This window comes from Streptopelia decaocto, assembly GCF_964273445.1.
Source record: "Streptopelia decaocto genome assembly, chromosome: 2".
In the NCBI taxonomy this organism is placed as follows: Eukaryota; Metazoa; Chordata; class Aves; order Columbiformes; family Columbidae; genus Streptopelia; species Streptopelia decaocto.
This window is the reverse complement of record NC_138655.1, coordinates 104814860-104832556: the sequence shown is the minus strand read 5'-3', so window position 1 is coordinate 104832556 and position 17697 is coordinate 104814860. Positions and strand designations below refer to the sequence as shown.

Here is a 17697-nt window from a genome sequence, read left to right as displayed (position 1 = left end):
TGCGCGCATTGGTGTACAGGCATTTCAGGGAGCAAGCAGAGCACACCCATTTCTCACTAGGGGCATAGGAGGCCACCTGGTCCTCATCAGTTTTAGAATGCTGCCCGACTGGGACAAGCCCAGCTACAACCCCATCCCCCTTCGAGCCTAGTTTGAAGCTTTCCAAATGAGCCCAGGTAATTCCTGCCCCAGCATCCTTTTGCCCCTACGAAATAAACCTTTCCCGCGTAACACTGTCCGGACTGGTGTCTTATAAAACCAACCATTATCAAAAAATGCAAAGCCCTGCCTGTAGCACCACTCTTGGAGCCAACCATTTAGAGACTGAATTTTCCTATTCCATCCCACATCGTCACTTGAAGATGGAAGGAGTGAAGAGAAGACCACTTGAGCCCCTGAGTCTTTCACCATCCTTCCCAAGACCTTTCCTCATAAGGGAGATGTTCCACTCCCTTAATTATCTCCGTGGCTCTGCACTGGACTCTCTCCAGCAGTTCCCTGTTCTTCTTGAACTGAGGGGCCCAGAACTGGACACAATATTCCAGGTGTGGTCTCACCAGGGCAGAGTAGAGGAGGAGAAGAACCTCACTTGACCTACTAACCACCCCCCTTCTAATACACCCCAGGATGCCATTGGCCTTCTTGGCCACAAGGGCACAGTGCTGGCTCATGGTCATCCTGTTGTCCACCAGGACCCCCAGGTCCCTCTCCCCTACACTGCTCTCCAACAGGTCATTCCCCAACTTATACTGGTACCTGGAGTTGTTCTTGCCCAGAAGCAAGACTCTACACTTGCCTGTATTATCTCATTCAACTTTTCCCTGCCCAACTCTCCAGCCTGTCCAGGTCTCACTGGATGACAGCACAGCCTTCTGGCATGTCAGCCACTCCTCCCCGTTTGGTGTCATCAGCAAACTTGCTGACAGTGCACTCTATTCCCTCATCCCAGTCGTTGATGAATATATTGAATAGTATTGGTCCCAGTGTAGACCCTTGAGGGACTCCACTAGATACAGGCCTCCAACTAGACTTGGTCGCAGTGACCACAACTCTCTGGCTTTTTTCTTCAGCCAGTTCACAGTCCACCTCACTACCTGATTGTCCAGACCACACTTCCTCAGTTTAGCTGCAAGGATGCTGTTGGAGACGGTGGCAAAGCTCTACTGAAATCTAGATGGACCACATCCACTTCTTTCCCATCATCTGTCCACCTGGTTATGTCCTCATAAAAGGCTATGAGGTTGGTTAAGCATGATTTCCCCTTGGTGAAGCCATATTGACTGCTCCCCATGACTCTCCTTTATATGCCTTGAGACAGTGCCAATGATAAGTTGTTCTACCATGTTTCCAGGGATGGAGGTGAGGCTGACTGGTCTATAGTTACCCAGGTCCTTCTTCTTGCCCTTTTTGAAGACTAGAGTGACATTTGCTTTCCTCCAGTCCTCAGGCACCTCTCCTGTTCGCCATGACTTACCAAAGATGATGGAGAGTGGCCTAGCAATGACTTCAGCCAGCTCCCTCAGCACCTGCAGTTGTATCCCATCTGGATCCATGAATTTATGGATGTCCAGATTGCTTAATTGTTCTTTAACCCAGTACTCATCAACCAAGACAGACTCCTCCATTGTCCTGACTTCCTCTGGGGCCTCAGGGATATGGGGCTCCTCAAGACAGCCTCCAGCAGTATAGACAAAGAAGGCATGCAGTAACTGCCTTCTCTGTATCTTCTGTCACCAGGGCACCCACCTCATTCATCAGTGGGCCTACATTGCCTCTAGTGTTAGAGGCCATGTATTTGAAAAAGCTCTTTCTGTTGTCCTTGACCCCTCTTGCAAGGTTTAATTTTAAGGAGACCTTAGCTTTCATAGTTGCCTCCCTACACCCTCTGACAACAGCTTTATATTCTTCCCAAGTGGCCAGCCCCTCCTTCCGTGATCTGCAAACTCTCTTCTTCCACTTGAGTTTGCCCAGCAGTTCCTTGTTTAACCAAACACGTCTCCTGGCTCCCTTCCTTCACTTCCTACTTGTTGGGATGCTCTGATGTTGAGCTTGGTAGAAGCAGTCTTTGAATGCTAACCAACTATCTTGGGCCCCTTTACCTTCAAGTACCCTGTCCCATGGGATTTCCCCTGGAAATCGCTTGAAAAGGCCAAAGTTGGCCCTGCTGAAGTCCAGGGTTGCCATTCTGCTTGCTATTCTGTTCCTGCCACATGAGATGCTGAACTCCACCACCTCATGGTCACTGCAACCAAGAGGCAGACCTCAACCTTTACCGCTACAACCAGACCCTCCTTGTTAGTTAGGATGAGATCCAGCAGTGTTCCTCTCCTGGTTGGGCTTATCTACCATTTTCATCAGGAAGTTATCACCAATGCACTGGAGGAACCTCCTGGACTGTGGATGGCTGGCTGAGTAGTCCTTCCAGCAAACATCAGGGAAGTTAAAATCCCCCACGTTAACCAGGGCCTGTAATTGTGAGGCTGCTCTCAGCTGCCTGTAGAAGGCCTCGTCAGCTGCCTCACCCTGATCTGGTGGCCTGTAATAGACACCCACAACAGTATCACCCCTGCCAGCCTGCTCCTTAATTCTCACCCACAGACTCTCAACTCGCTCCTCATCCACCCCTGGACAGTACTCAATAAATCATAGTTGCTCTCTCACGTAAAGAGCAACTCCACCGCCTCTTCTTGCTGGCCTGTCTTTCCTGAGAAGGACATAGCCATCCATGACCACATTCCCGTCATGTGAGCTGTCCCACCATGTCTCTGTAATTGCCACCAGATCATAATCTGCCCAAACACAGGTTTCTGACTCCTCCTGCTGATTCCCCATGTGCATGCATTGGTGTACAGGCATTTCAGGGAGCGAGCTGAGCACACTGATTTCACCCTAGGGGTATGGGAGGCCTCCCAGTCTTCATCAATTCTAGAGTGCTGTTCCACTGATGCAAGCCCAGTTACAACTTCATCCCGCTTCAAGTCTAAAGCTCTCCAAATGAGCCCTGCTAATTCCTGTCCCAGCATCCTTTTACCCCTGTGAGATAAAACTTTACCACGTATCGCTGTCTGGACTAGTATCTTATAAAACCAGCCATTATCAAAGAACCCAAAGCCCTGCCTGTAGCACCAGTCTCGCAGCCAAGCATTTATGGACCGGATCCTTCTATTCCATCCTACGTCATCACCCAAAAATGGAAGGACGGAAAAGAAAATCACTTGTGCCCCAGACTCTTTCACCAACCGTCCCAAGGCCCTCAAGTCTTTCTTCATCCCCCTCAGACTACAGGATGCAGCTTCCTCCCCACCTGTCTGGAAGATCAGTAGTGGGTCATAGTCTGTCGAGTGCACCAGGTTGGGGAGTGCCCTGGTGATGTCCCTGATCCGGGCTCCAGGTAGACTGCACACTTCCCTATGATGAAGGTCAACTCTGCATACTGGGCCCTCTGTTCCTCTCAGAAGGAAATCACCTCCTACAATTACCCTTCTTTCTTTCTTATCGGAGGCAGTCTGGAGGTGTGGAGTCAACTGCATCTTCCTTTGTGACCTCATAGTTGGGCCTTCCACCACATCCTCACCTACCTCTCCTTCAAGATCCAGGCCCTCAAACCTATTACAGAGGGGCACCTGGGGAAGCAAGGCAGGTAGGGAGGGGGGTTGCCCATGATGCTGAAGTGTGACTTGCTTCCAACCCTCCTCCTCTTTTTGGTCCCCTGCCTCTGCCCAGTAGGGCAGGGGGTCCATCACCTTTTGGGGGCTATCTCCATGGGGCCTTTCTGGCTGGCATGCCAGGGAGTTACTCCACCAGTCAATCTCCTTCTCACACTCCCTGATGGTCCTCAGTCTCTCAACCTCCTCCATCAGTTCCACCACCATGCTGAGCAGATCTTGCACCTGCTCACACCTCAGGCAGGTGGAATGCTGCCTCCCTCCCCTGGCAGCAGCAGCCTCTGGCACTCCCTGCAGCCAGAGACCTGAACAGACACAGATCGGGGCAGGGCCTCCATCTGGGTCCCCACAGTCCTTTTGGGGCAAGCTGTCTATCTGGAGGAGACCATGGTAAACTGCAGTCTGGGAGACTGCCAACAGGTGAGATGGTCTATGGAGCAAGGAGGGACAGAACCTCTGCACCTGCTGCACGAGCTCCCACAGCCGCTGCTGCAGCACAGTGTGGGTGGTACTCACAGCTTCCCACGCTGGTCTCACCTCCCAGCGCCTGGTGGGCAGCGACGCGTCCCTGCCCTCCCTGAGGCTGTTTCAGGGCTGGGGGCGGGGCTGTGATTGTTGTTACCCTGGCAACGCCCACGCCACGTCAGCCGCTGTCACAAGAGCTGCCGGGCACTTCCGGGTTGCACCACTCTCAGGGGGTTCCGCTGGCAAAGGAACCTCCCAAATCCCCCCTGTACCTCAAGAACTGCTGTATGTTGAATGTTGTATACCTTGATCTTAGAAAGGCTTTCAAATCAGTTTGCATAGCATCTTTAGAGCAAATTGGTGAAATATGGACTGGATAGATGAAGTATAAGGTTGGGAAAAATTTATTGGACACCAGTTTCAGATGGTGGTGACCAACAGCACAAAGTCTAAGTGGTGACGAGTTATTAGTGGTGTTCTTCACGGACTCATGCTGGGCTGATACTGTGTCATGTTTCTGTAAACATCCTGATTAATGGTGTGGAGTGAGCCCTCAGGAATTAGTGGATGATGACAAACTGGAGGAAGTGGCTGATATGCTGCTGTTCACTTGGACCTCAACATGCTGGCGAAATTATCTAAGAGATCATCATGTGCTGCAAAATTAAACTCAAAGTCCTGTACCAGGGACTGAATAATCCAGAGCATCAGTCCAGTCTGGTAATCAACTGGATAGAAGAGTTCTGCAGAAAAGGACTTTGGTGCTAAACTTGAACATAAGAAGTAATCATGCCCCTTTGGTGAAGGTGGCCACTGGCATACTGGGCTGCATCAGCAAGAGCAGAGTCAGCAGGCTTCAGTCTTTCTTCCCTTTCATCACCGCTGGTGAGTCCACATCTGGAGAATACTGTGTTGGACCGCACAGTACAAGAAAGACAATGACATTCTGGAGCAAGTCAAGCAGAGGGTCACCAAGAGGGTTAAGGGTCTCGAACACATGATGTGTGAGGAGAGGCTGGCTGAGAGAACTGGGTTTCTCCAGAAGAGAAGGCTGTAGGGAAATCTTGCTATCTGCAGCTGCCTGCTGGGAGGGTGCAGAGAAGTTGGATCCAGACTCTTCTTGGAGGTGTAAGATGAGAAAAGAATAGGCAACAGATACAAGTTGCAACATGAAGGTTCTGATTAAATACAAAAATGCATTTCTCAGCGGTTAGGATGGTCAGACACTGGAATAGTGTCCAGAGAGGTTCCGAATTCTCCATCCTCAGATACAATGAATTAGACTAGACATATACCTAAGCAACCTAGCCTGATTTGACATCCTCTGAAGAGCTGGTTGGATCAAGAAATCCTTTCTAAAGTAAATTATTTTGTGATTTTATGATAATTTCATTTTTTGTAAGAGATTGTAATTTTTGTCTTTATTTTGACACTCTCTGAAGCATCACTAAAGAAGCCAGTGTAGATAGCAATTTAAGGTTACTTCCTGATCCATCTAAATAATTTAGTTGAGCTCCCCCTTGTAGTTTAGCCCCAGCTAGCAGCTAAGTACCATGCAGCTGCTTTCTCACTCCTCCCCTCCCTGGTGGGCTGGATAGAAGAATTGGGGAAAAAAAACCATAAAACTCATGGGGTGGGATAAAAACAGTTTAACAGGACAGAAAAGGGTAACAATAACAATAATAACAATAAAAGAATATACAAAGTGAGGGATACACGATGGAATCGTTCACCACCTGGAAAACCAATGCCCAGCCCACTCCTGAGCAACGATAACCTCCCTGTCCAGCTTCGCCAGTTTATTTACTGAGTGTGACATCATATTCTATGGAATATCCCCTTGGCTAGTTTGGGTCAGCTGTCCAGGCTGTGTCCCCTCCCAGGTTCCTGTGTATATTAGCTCTATCCTAGCTGAACTCAGGACACTACTGTTGAAAATAAATATTCTAAAATTAATCCGGCATAATTGCTATAATAATTTTGAACCTCTAAAAGTATAAATATTACTTCAAACAACAAAACAAAATCTGAAAAGCTAAGATTTCTTTTCTAGTTGTACAGCTGTATTATTCTTTGTGTAGCTTTACTCAACACACTGAATTGCTTCAGTCATTTTGGTAGGCATCATTCAGCATTACAGTAGGAGGAAATACATCTTGCATGTGGCATATCAATAACATTATTTTCACAGTGTACTTTCCAGTGTATGCTTCCAAGAAAACAAAAAAATAAACATTCTTTCAAGGAAATAGCCACAGCTCTTTTAACAAGTAGTATATTTTATATTTATATTCAAGGCAATCAGTATATACTATGGTGCATCTTAAAGCACTTTCAAGAGAAGTTTTAATGAGTCTTATACAATTTCTCACAGTTCAGTCCTGTAACTTGTTATTAAAAAAAATTCCAATTGGCTTTATGTTGAGTCACTACTATATGAGGCTTTTGCTGTTGTGCCTGCTGTGCTTTTGAATAGACAGCATTGGTGTTTAAGAAATCTTCTTGGCTCCTTTGGACTTGATATTAATACTGGAAGAATGAATGTTAAAGGTTATGCTTCTTAAGGGGTTATTCAGTGGTTTCAGTTTAAAATTTCTTTCTGTTTCTTTAAAAACTCTTCTTTTAAAATAAAAAAAGACAGGAGATTGAAGTTAAAGTAATTTCTGTGTATTATTTTCTACTGTACACTTGCTTGGAGTGAGCAGACTTGTAATAGAGTGAAGGCTGGATGACCTGAAAAAGAAGAAACACACTATAACCCAATATGTGGAATTCTTTTATTTATTTCTCTAGATGTACAAAGGTTAAAGATTAATCTGTAAAATGCTGATATTTTAATATGTTTGGGTTTTTTTTCTGCAAGAGCATCAAGTTTAAAAAGAGATAACCAAATGGTGATTCTTCCTAACATTTGAATCTTAGAAATAAGAGACAAATAGGCTTCTGTTTCTTTCCATTTACTGAAATGCTTACACTCATAATAGCCTTAAATAATTATGGAGAAAATAGAAAATGGATTTTCTTGTTACCGTGGTTGACTAGAATTCATTGCTGTTTATTATATGGATTTCTTTCTAATATTAGTATAAGTTGAATATGCACTGCTGTATGAGTGCTTTCTGCTTATTAAAATATTAAGGGTTGCTAACTTTTCACTTGAACTGCAGGTCCAAATTATGTGCTACAGATAAATTAGCTCAGATCCAGAGAGAATGTGTTTATTTGTAGAGGTTCTTTGTTATTTCTTTCTAAATTTGGAGAAACAGTCTACTGGGAATCTATTTCTATATTTGTGTTTCTATATAGAAACAGGAAATATAAATATTGGTTAAATCATGACTGCCTGAAAAAAACAAAGTTCTGTTCTACCACTGAGTTAAAGATGTGTAATACTTTATTAAGTTAAATGGTCCAACTTACCCAAATGGGTATGCGATTCAAACAGTTTATCAATCTTGCATAATACAAGTAAATGGCATAGTTACTCTATTAGAAAGTGGAGGGACTACTACACTTTAAAAAAATCCATGTAGTATATTGCTACTGGGAACAAATCTAATTAATTAGGTAGAACACAAGCATGATTTTCATTCACAGGGAATTATTTCAGTCTTAATACATACCTCATGACATGTCCTAAATACCAGTATTTGTTTAAATAGCTAAACTCCATACAATAGTTCAGATAACTCTGCAGCAGAAAATAAATTATTCCTGACAATCTAAAAGTACTTATATATTCAGAAAAGAAAAAACTTGTAAAAATACACATAGATGCTAAAATTAATACTTGTCCAAATCACAATAGAAATAAATCAGGTATTATCCACTCAATGCACAGATAATTTTCCATCTTTTCTTTGACTTACTATTCTGCTTCCCTTGCATGGTGGGTGGATCAGCTGTGCATATTGTTGGTTTTAAAATGTCAAATTTGTGTGGGTTCACAAAAAATACAATAAACTAAATTCAGTATTTTGATATGTTTACATTCCAAGAGCAACAGAAATTTATTGATATAGGAAATGTATGTTGTTTTCAACAAAATAATAGCAAAACTGGATCCTTTTGCTTTCTTGATGTTTAAAAATGGATGAACAGCAAGATTTAATTTATTTTCTAGCAAATAAATGTATTCCAAAGTCCTTATTTTGACAAGAACTGGTGGAAATGGTTGGTAATTCATGTTATAATAGCAGCTTATTTTATGCTGAAATGGAAGCAGCAACTCCACTTGATGGGAAGTGTGCCTTATGTAAACAAGAGCTCCACTGAAGAAACACCACTTTTTAAAGTGGCTAGAGGTTGCTTTTTTGCTTTTTCTTCAGAAACCACTTGATTTTGCCAGCTGTTAAACATTTCCAATTCCTGCCTCCTTCAGTGCAGTTTGAGAGTAGTCAGCCACTTCAGACATAAATAAAGAATCCTCAGGAAAAGAACGATAAAAAAACAACTACTTTAAAATAAAAGAGAAAATTTTAGATTCATTTTAATCCTTTACTTAGAAATTGTCAGTGATGAAAATAAAACAGGACACTGAGATTGTGATAACATTAATATAAATAACACAATGAAATGGGACATAAATTAAAAAAACGTTTAAAATATACATATTGTTCACTTATTATGAAGCATTTAAGCACAGTTTTATGCTTCTTAGTATGAAGACAATTCTGTTTCCTGGCAGAGGAACAGTTAAATTAATAAAATATTTTGGTATCATCTGACAAATAAAAAACTATGAAATTGTCTTCTATTGTTATACATGAAGATATTATTACCTTTTTAAGTGAGTTTCCATGAAAAAAAAATGCAGTGCATGCATGGCTGAAACCCTAAAATATAAAATCAGTAAGAACTCTTTCTTGAAATAAGCTCAAAAGCTGTCCTGATCTTTCTGTTTAGACAAAATTCTCAATTCTTCAAATGACTGGAAACATGAGAAATAGCAGCAAGTTTCAGTCATCACATTACATAGGGAGAAGCAGTAAGAATTATCACAGTATCACAGTATGTTTGGGATTGGAAGGGACCTCAAAAGATCATCGAGTCCAATCCCCCTGCTGGAGCAGGAACACCTAGGTGAGGTCGCACAGGAACATGTCCAGGAGGGTTTTGAATGTCTCCAGAGAAGGAGACTCCACAACTTCTCTGGGCAGCCTGTTCCAGTGCTCTGTCACCCTTACTGAGAAGAAGTTTCTTCTCAAATTTAAGTGGAACCTCTTGTGTTCCAGCTTGATCCCATTACCCCTTGTCCTATCATTGTTTGCCACCGAGAAGAGCCTGGCTCCATCCCCATGGCACTCACCCTTTATATATTTATAAACATTAATAAGGTCCCCCCTTAGTCTCCTCTTCTCCAAACTAAAGAGACCCAGCTCCCTCAGCCTTTCTTCATAAGGGAGGTGCTCCACTCCCTTAATCATCTTCGTTGCCCTACGCTGGACCCTCTCCAGCAGTTCCCTGTCCTTCTTGAACTGAGGGGCCCAGAACTGGACACAATATTCCAGATGTGGTCTCACCAGGGCGGAGTAGAGGGGAAGGAGGACCTCTCTCGATCTACTAACCACCCCCTTCTAATACACCCCAGGATGCCATTGGCCTTCCTGGCCACAAGGGCACAGTGCTGGCTCATGGTCATCCTGCTGTCCACCAGGACCCCCAGGTCCCTTTCCCCTACACTGCTCTCTAATATGTAATTTCCCAGCCTATACTGGAACCTGGGGTTGTTCCTGCCCAGATGCAGGACTCTACACTTTCCCTTGTTAAATTTCATTAGGTTATTCCCCGCCCAACTCTCCAGCCTGTCCAGGTCCCGCTGGATGGCAGCACAGCCTTCTGGTGTGTCAGCCACTCCTCCCAGCTTAGTGTCATCAGCAAACTTGCTGATAGTACACTCTATTCCCTCGTCCAAATCGTTAATGAATATATTGAATAATATTGGCCCCAGCACTGACCCCTGAGGCACTCTACTAGATACTGGCCTCCAACTAGACTCCGCACCATTGACTACCGCTCTCTGGCTTCTCTCCTTAAGCCAGTTTGCAACCCACCTCACTACTCTATTGTCTAGACCACACCTCCTCAACTTAGCTGTGAGGATGCTGTGGGAGACTGTGTCAAAGGCTTTCCTGAAGTCAAGGTAGACCACATCCACCACTCTGCCATCATCCATCCACCTTGTTACATTCTCATAAAAGGCTATGAGGTTGGTCAAGCATGACCTACCCTTGGTAAAGCCATGCTGACTGCCCCTAATAACCCTCATATTTACCAGTCTTGGCTAATTTAAGTCAATCTAACACTTTACTGTAATTTCTATCTTATTTTATTGGAAATGATGGAAAATACAGACAGCCACATAATGATCAAATTGCAGCAAATCTGTACATTACATGATCCATGGAATAGATGCTATTCATAGGCTTTGTATTTTACAACAAAGAGAATAAATGTACACTGGATTTTCAAAGTTATTTCTACTTCACTTCTACAAAATCCCCCATGAAGATAAAAAATTTCTAGAGAATGGTGGAGACAATTACACTTAGGGAGATATAAGCAGCAAAAAATACTCAGTCATTATGGACTGCCCTTAAGAGATGTACAGTGAGGAGATTATGCTGTTGACATTAATTATGTAATCTTATTTGCTTCTCCTACACACGCTTATTTTGTATTTTTATGTACTGCAGCGTTCTTACTACAGTATCACCAAGGTGAATTTACTTCAGTTGAAAGTAGTAGTATAGAACTCAGTGGACCAATTCAGCTACAGATTCACATTATTTACTTTCACCAGCTTCTACCTAAGAGATTTCTATTTTAGTCAACTTTTTTTTTTTTTTTCAGTCTGGTTAACAAAGGTACCACAATGAAAGCTTATAGTGTTGAGCGTCTAATCACCCAAGCAAAATCACTGTGAGCTAGTTTGTATGACCACAATACATACACCACTGTGGTAAACTGCACCAGTTTGGAACTGAGATTCAGTTTAGGTACCTTAAACACGCTATTTGTAGTTTCATGCCATTCATTGCATTTTCTCCAGTATTCCAGATTTTCTCACTTGGCTCCTAGTACCCTATATCAGCTATAACCACAGAGAGTTAATAAGAAAACAGACTGATCTCTTGGTTATAAAGACTTTGTTGGAACTTTGTTGCTAATAAATGCTTCTGCATACTTAAAACTTGAAAAGTGATCTGATATAAAGTGCATTCAGATATCCAGTGTATCTTAAATGTCTATTCTGACACTTGTTAACAGTAACTTCTAGACTTCCAAACTTTACAGACTTCCAAAACTACCTTAAGCATATTAATTGTTGATGATAAGTATATCACTACATAGGTGGTTTCTGTAGGTCAAAATTACGGATGGCCATTAAATATATCAGGTGGATTTGAAGATCAACATTGTTGCTCTTTAATGAGTAAACTAAAAAAAAAATATATAATTGAAAGTTTAAAGAGTTATCTTAATCATTGTAAAGCTTAGATTTTCCTTGATTAATCATATTTTTGTTCTTAAATTTACATAAAATTATATTATCTGAGCAATAAATTTATGTACCTTAAGTTCTGTAGGGCTTAATGGAATCCCTATAAACAGTCACTAAATTCATAGTAAAGGCTTTATTTATTATAACCTTATGCAAAAAGACTTGGCAATTAATTTTAAAATTTTGGCATTACAAACTGTAGAACCAATCAACACCCTTTTACGTTTTCTCTTACATTTTCAATTTATAATAACTCTAAAGGTATGTGACTCATAAAATTGTACCAAGGTGTTTTTCTTATTAGTTGCATTTTTAATATATGTTAGATAAAGACAAGATGAAAGGAAGGAAGGATGAAGTGGGAAAATCACATGGTCATTCCAATCCACGTGCTATGAGATCTGAGAATAGAGGTGAGCTATATGCCTATTTCCTCCCAGCTGAGCTTGGGCATGATCTGCCAGACATTCTCTATATTTGGGAAAGTCATGGTCCTCATGTTTTGCAGGAGAGATACCATGTTTGCAATTACCACAAGGAAAAAAAAAAGTATCTGTCCTTTGACACTGGAAAGGAAAAAGAAAGGAAAAAGATTCCATATTTAGATATGAGGTGTAGCTCAGGGCCCATTGCAGTTCATTTCAAACAACTGAACTGGTACCATCAACTTGCCACCTGGAAGCCTGGGTTACAATCCCACTATTTTTCAGAAGTAACTGAAAGGCCCAAAGATAGTTGAATTCTTTGTCAAGCCTTTGGGAAAAGTGTCTCAAAACAGTTCGTCTAAAGAAGTACACTGCTGTTCACACTAAGGTCCACAGCAGTCTGAGAGAAGCACTGAATCAAAAAAGCTGGTAAAGGGAGATTATTATACTGTAGTCTTGTCCTTTCTGTGTTACTGTCTGTAATTTTCTTGTGTGCTACTAATGATAGTCTGCCTTGCTCCTGTTTATGATTTTGTCAGTGCCATCATAACTGTATTTCCCCTACTTTTTTCTAGGCTGCCATCCTAGCCATTGAATATCTTGTAAAATAATATTTGTGCAAGTTGCATTGTGTCGTGAAGATAATCTGTTCACAGCTAGTAGCTCAGCTGTTACCATCTGAGTATCTTTTGGGCTTTTTCTTACTTGGACTATTGCATTATCTGCCAGTTTCTTTCCTCGATGACCAGCTTATAAGAAATACCAGCGTAATTGCTTGTTCACATAACATATGATATACGTTATACACATGACCTATATCTATGGCCAGGTCATATAACTCTAGCATTATTGCATCTAAATCTCAGGTGTGCTGCAGGAAGAGCTTCTCTGGCACATGGTAATGGAGAACTGTAGTACTGTGTTGGTATTCTTCATACCTCAGGTAGAGAGGTCCTGCTTTTTAAAGAATACAATACCTTCAAGAACTGGTAGGTACTGGATCATTTTCAATACACTGAAGTCTAACTGAGGGTTAAGAAGTTATAGATACAGACAGACTGAAAAATCTAAATACTTTTCTAGAACTGGCTTCAATTAATAAACAGGCAGCTGGCAATACAATATTTTTAGAGAAGAGGATCTGGCTAAGGACCAAGATTTCCAGATGAGAAAAAAACAAACCAAGAGTTGCACCACTGCTAGAAAATGCTGCCAAGACTTGTGAGATCTGGTTAAACTTTTTCATCATAATACGATGAAGTTTCTGTATAGTCCACCAGAGACATAATTAATGCTAGCCTGTTTTAGCTAGAGGGCTCATGTGTGTCTCAGGAGTGCTAGAAGTACAACATCTTCTTGTTCTAAGCTCTAGCAGTGTGCTTTTCGCTTTCTATATAGACACATTTAGGTTTTTTAGGTTAGTAATTTACACTTGTTAGGATAGAATGCACTACCTTGCATATAGCCTCCATGTTTCTATAAATGAAACAATGAAGGTGAAATTAATTTATTAGAAAATGCATCACTGAAGAAGTTGGTGACTTCATCTGCGAACACCCAGCAAAAAATTGTAGTTCCCATTCTGGTTTGCCTTTCTGCACAGCACCAAGCTGGGAGACTGAAGTTGTGCTTTTTTTCAGGACAGTTCACACACTTGCTGGAGATGGAATCCCCATGTCTGGGCGAACTTCATCCTCAATCCTCATGTTCCCTAATACATAATTATGACTGGAGTTGAAAAGGCATGACTCTTTCGAAACCCCCAGTACTGGTTCCATATTCCTTCAAATATAGTAGTTAGAAACTATATGTTTGTGCTTTTTTGAGCATTTCTGTAGCTTTATAGAGATGCAATTAAATGAAAAAAATGTTCCATTTAAACTCGTGTCATTCATCCTTTCTGCAGTTCGTTTACCTTAGTTTATTTAATGCACTTAGAACAGGAAGATTTTAGTTTTCCAAAGTTATTGCTTGTGTTCCGTTTCACACTAAGGGCCCCATTCTTGTTTGACTGAAACAAGCATAAAAATATTACAGTGAATTTGGGTAGGTAGGTGTATTGAGCTTTTCTTTTAGTATCTTTTCCTGTTTGTTAACATATGAAACACCAGCTATATATTAATTTAACCACATCGTCACGCACTGAATTTGAGTTTTTTTCTGTGATTTCAGAATAACGTCTTTTAACTCCATATAATATGTATAGAAAATGACCCTTGAATGGTACAGTACTGCTGTTTATCCTGACAAATAAATCTGTTTGTTTCCTCCCTCTCATTCTGCATAGCAAGGATCCGGGACGTATACTTGAAATACCATGCAGATAAAAATCACTATCAGACTTGAGATCAGTCACTTTTTCTATTGGTGACTAGGTTCTGCAACTACCCGTGCGACTAGCTGAAGACAATATGAACTACCAGTTAGATAATTAGATAATAATTACTTCTTTTTTTCTTAAATGAGGTGTATTTTTTCTTAATGAAGTAAAATACCAAGTGCCGTCTGTGTGCGAACATCAGCCCCATCAATATGATCATTAACTTACAAATAAAACAAAAGGCAAAAATAAAAATGCTTCTGTGTCACTGGAAAGAAAAAGTAAAAAAAAAAAAAAAGTAGGAGGCATGTTTCTAAAAGCCCTGTCCTCTTTTCATCACAGAAGTCAATAGCAAATGCACATGCTGGGAAGAGAATATAAATCCTGTCCTTACATTTGAGTTTTCCGCCAATCCAAAATAACAGTTCCCATAGTCTAGGACCATTTTGGTGGGGGGCAGTTGGTCCAATGAGGTTATTATGCACTAGTTAGGCAATTGGGGTTTTTCTTCTCCATTTGATGTATATTAGTGTGAAGGGGTATTTGTTTTGGTCATAGCAGTTTATAGTTCCCTGCGATAGTGTCACAATTTTGCTCTGAATGTGATATGACCTCATGACTAGTCTTTCCCTAATTGCTTGAAATACCTGTCAGAACTAACTTTTAGCGTGGTCACAGCTTAATTATTATAACATCTTTGATTAATTCTGTGGTGCCACTACTGAACTCTGGAGCTACCAGCAGTCATTTTAGCTGAAGGGCAAGACTGTTGTAGAAGATTTTAAAGCCCATTACTGACTGTATGAATGTTCTGGCAAGCCTTTCAGTCAAAATGAGTCTAAATTATATTATGGGGAAGACTTAAGTGTATCTTTTTTTTTTCTTTTTTCAGTAACAGGTGCTCCATTAAGCTGTATCTGTCTCCAAACCTCTGTTGCTTGTTTCTGCCCTCTACTCACTGTCCTCTCTTTAAGCCAATCCAACTATTTGTGTGACACATGATAAACTGTATTCAGAAACAGACTTTAAAATGACATTCAGTCCTTTCAGCTGCTGTTCAAACAATATGAGTTTGATAATCTGTTATTCTCCTGTCTCCACAAATAGCTGCTTCCATGCTATTGAAGAAAGCAGCAAGGCACTGGTGATGGCAAGTTCAGTAGGAAAGAGGGAGGAGTGGGAGCTGTAGAATCTCTCTTAGCTACCAGAGCAAATGTGTGTGATTTTTTTATCCTTGTCAGTCAAGAACTGCTTGGTTAGTCATCTTCCTAGCTGAAATCGGCAAAACCATTATGGATTTTTCAGAATTTTTACCTTCTTTACCAATAAACTGTTGTTAGCGCCTCTCCCTTCCTGCTCTCACCTTAAACAGACTCTGTCTAAATTGTTTTCTTGAAGCTTTTTCAGGGACTTCATTGTTAAAGATTTATAAGTAGTGAATGAGGCCCTTCACCTTCATATCAAGGACATTTTTCTCAAGTAAATCGACACATTAATTTCTGAAGGACATTCAGTTAAACAATTACATACAAACATCCTCTGTCTTGCTGCCTTTTAGCCTAGGTTGAGACACTAATTCATTCTCATCTCTTACAAACTACCTTCAGAAAGACAGGCAAATGAACATATTCAGAGCAAAAATGAAAATGCTACAGAATGTCCTCAGATTCCTCAGAAGTGGCCAGGACATTAGCTTTTAGGGCTAGTTTTAAGTTTGCAGAAAGTTTCCAGCACAAGTATTCATTGCTCAGGAAGCCTATTACTAGAAAAGCGGAACTGGAAATTCACTTCATAGAATACATGGAATACATTTTTCTCAGAAAAAGAAATGAGAAATGTGAATGTGATTCCTAAAATATAGCAAGGAGATGAATCCTTTCACTATTCCCTTAATCTTTGTGTGAAGAGAGAAGTAATGAAAAACAGCAATAGAGGGCTGTGGGAGGAAAAATGTAGCAGACGACTTCCTTCTCGTAGACAAAAATTAATGAAAGAATCATGGGCTGTACTAGATAAATTCTTGCTGGTAGTTGCTGGTGACTTAAATCAATAAGATTGCAATGTAATCTAATAACTACATAATATTTCCTTCCCACCTTGCATTTTTCTTCCCCCATCTAGAAAACGTGTATTTTCCTGTGAAAAAATACTGGCTTGAGTAATAGTCTATGAAGTTAATAATGATCTTTTTTTCTGCTGCTCTACAGGGTTTCCTATACAGATGAATGAGTCAGATCACTCGCTATTTCAGCATTCATTTCAAGGATGCATGCAGTTTATTCACGTGGATGATCAGCTGGTGGATTTGCATGCAGTGGAGCAAGGCCAGCTGGGAAGCTTTGCCAATGTCACCATTGACATGTGTGCCATTATTGACAGGTAAGCTGTGGAGACATCACTTATACTCTGACACACTGATACATGTCCTGCATATTCTGAAAATATACAGTGATACAGAATAGGTGGTTCTGAGACTGCCAGGGATCATGTCAAGTCAGTTCTGCCTTTTTAGCAGTGGGAACCATGCTTAGATGATACAGATGATGGCTTTAAGTCATAGATTGTGCAGGGTGCAGTGGAAAGCATAGCTCCGATCTACTCAGTCTCAGGCAGAGGAGGAGGTCAAAAGCTCAAGTCAAAATCAGCCCACGGGTCAATAATATGGCTGCCTTGAATAGAGGGAACTCTCCTGAAAAGTCACACATTTTGTCTGTATCTTACATGACTGTTATGGAGATCTTTTGTAACTAGAAGTTGTGCTTCCTGGCTTCAGTGACTTCTGGCTTCACTGAATTCCTAAGAGAACTGAAGGTTTGCACAACTATGCATGTATTTAGTTGGTTTTTTTTTTCCCCAACTGAGAATAGTAATTCAATATGATGGCAGGCTTTGGCTTTGAGACCCACCTTTTCAACCACTTACCGGTGTTAATTTCTATTACTCTTGACTAATAGTTTCTTCTTTGTTGCATAAAAGAAAGTACTAGGAAAGATGGGGAAAGAGCAAGAAGGCCAACTCCTGCATGCAGGCAGCCTGGCTTCTCGTGAAAATTTCCTATATATTAAACCCATTGCAAATCTGCTGGAAAGCTAAAAATGGCTTTTCAGAATTCTGCTTTGAAAGAACCAAAGATTACAGGATCATAGAACCCCAGAATAATTAAAGTAACGAGCAACCACTGGAGTTCGTGTGGTCCAAGCCCCACTCAATGCAGGGCCAGCTTCAAAGCTACATCAGGTTGCTCAGGGCCGTGTCCAGTCAAGTTTTGAGTATCTCCAAGAATGGAGATTCCACAGGGTAAGTGACTCTGGATATCAT

General features: G+C 41.1%; 1 protein-coding gene across 1 annotated transcript in view; it reads left to right on the top strand.

The window, feature by feature from the left end:
- CNTNAP2 (contactin associated protein 2) overlaps positions 1-17697 on the top strand; it is a gene marked incomplete at its 5' end in the record, with an annotated part of 1159740 nt that overhangs the window by 675638 nt on the left and 466405 nt on the right. The window contains one exon of the mRNA XM_082045698.1: positions 16587-16758. Coding sequence (XP_081901824.1) covers positions 16587-16758 — 172 coding nt within the window. The remainder of the gene's footprint in view (positions 1-16586; positions 16759-17697) is intronic.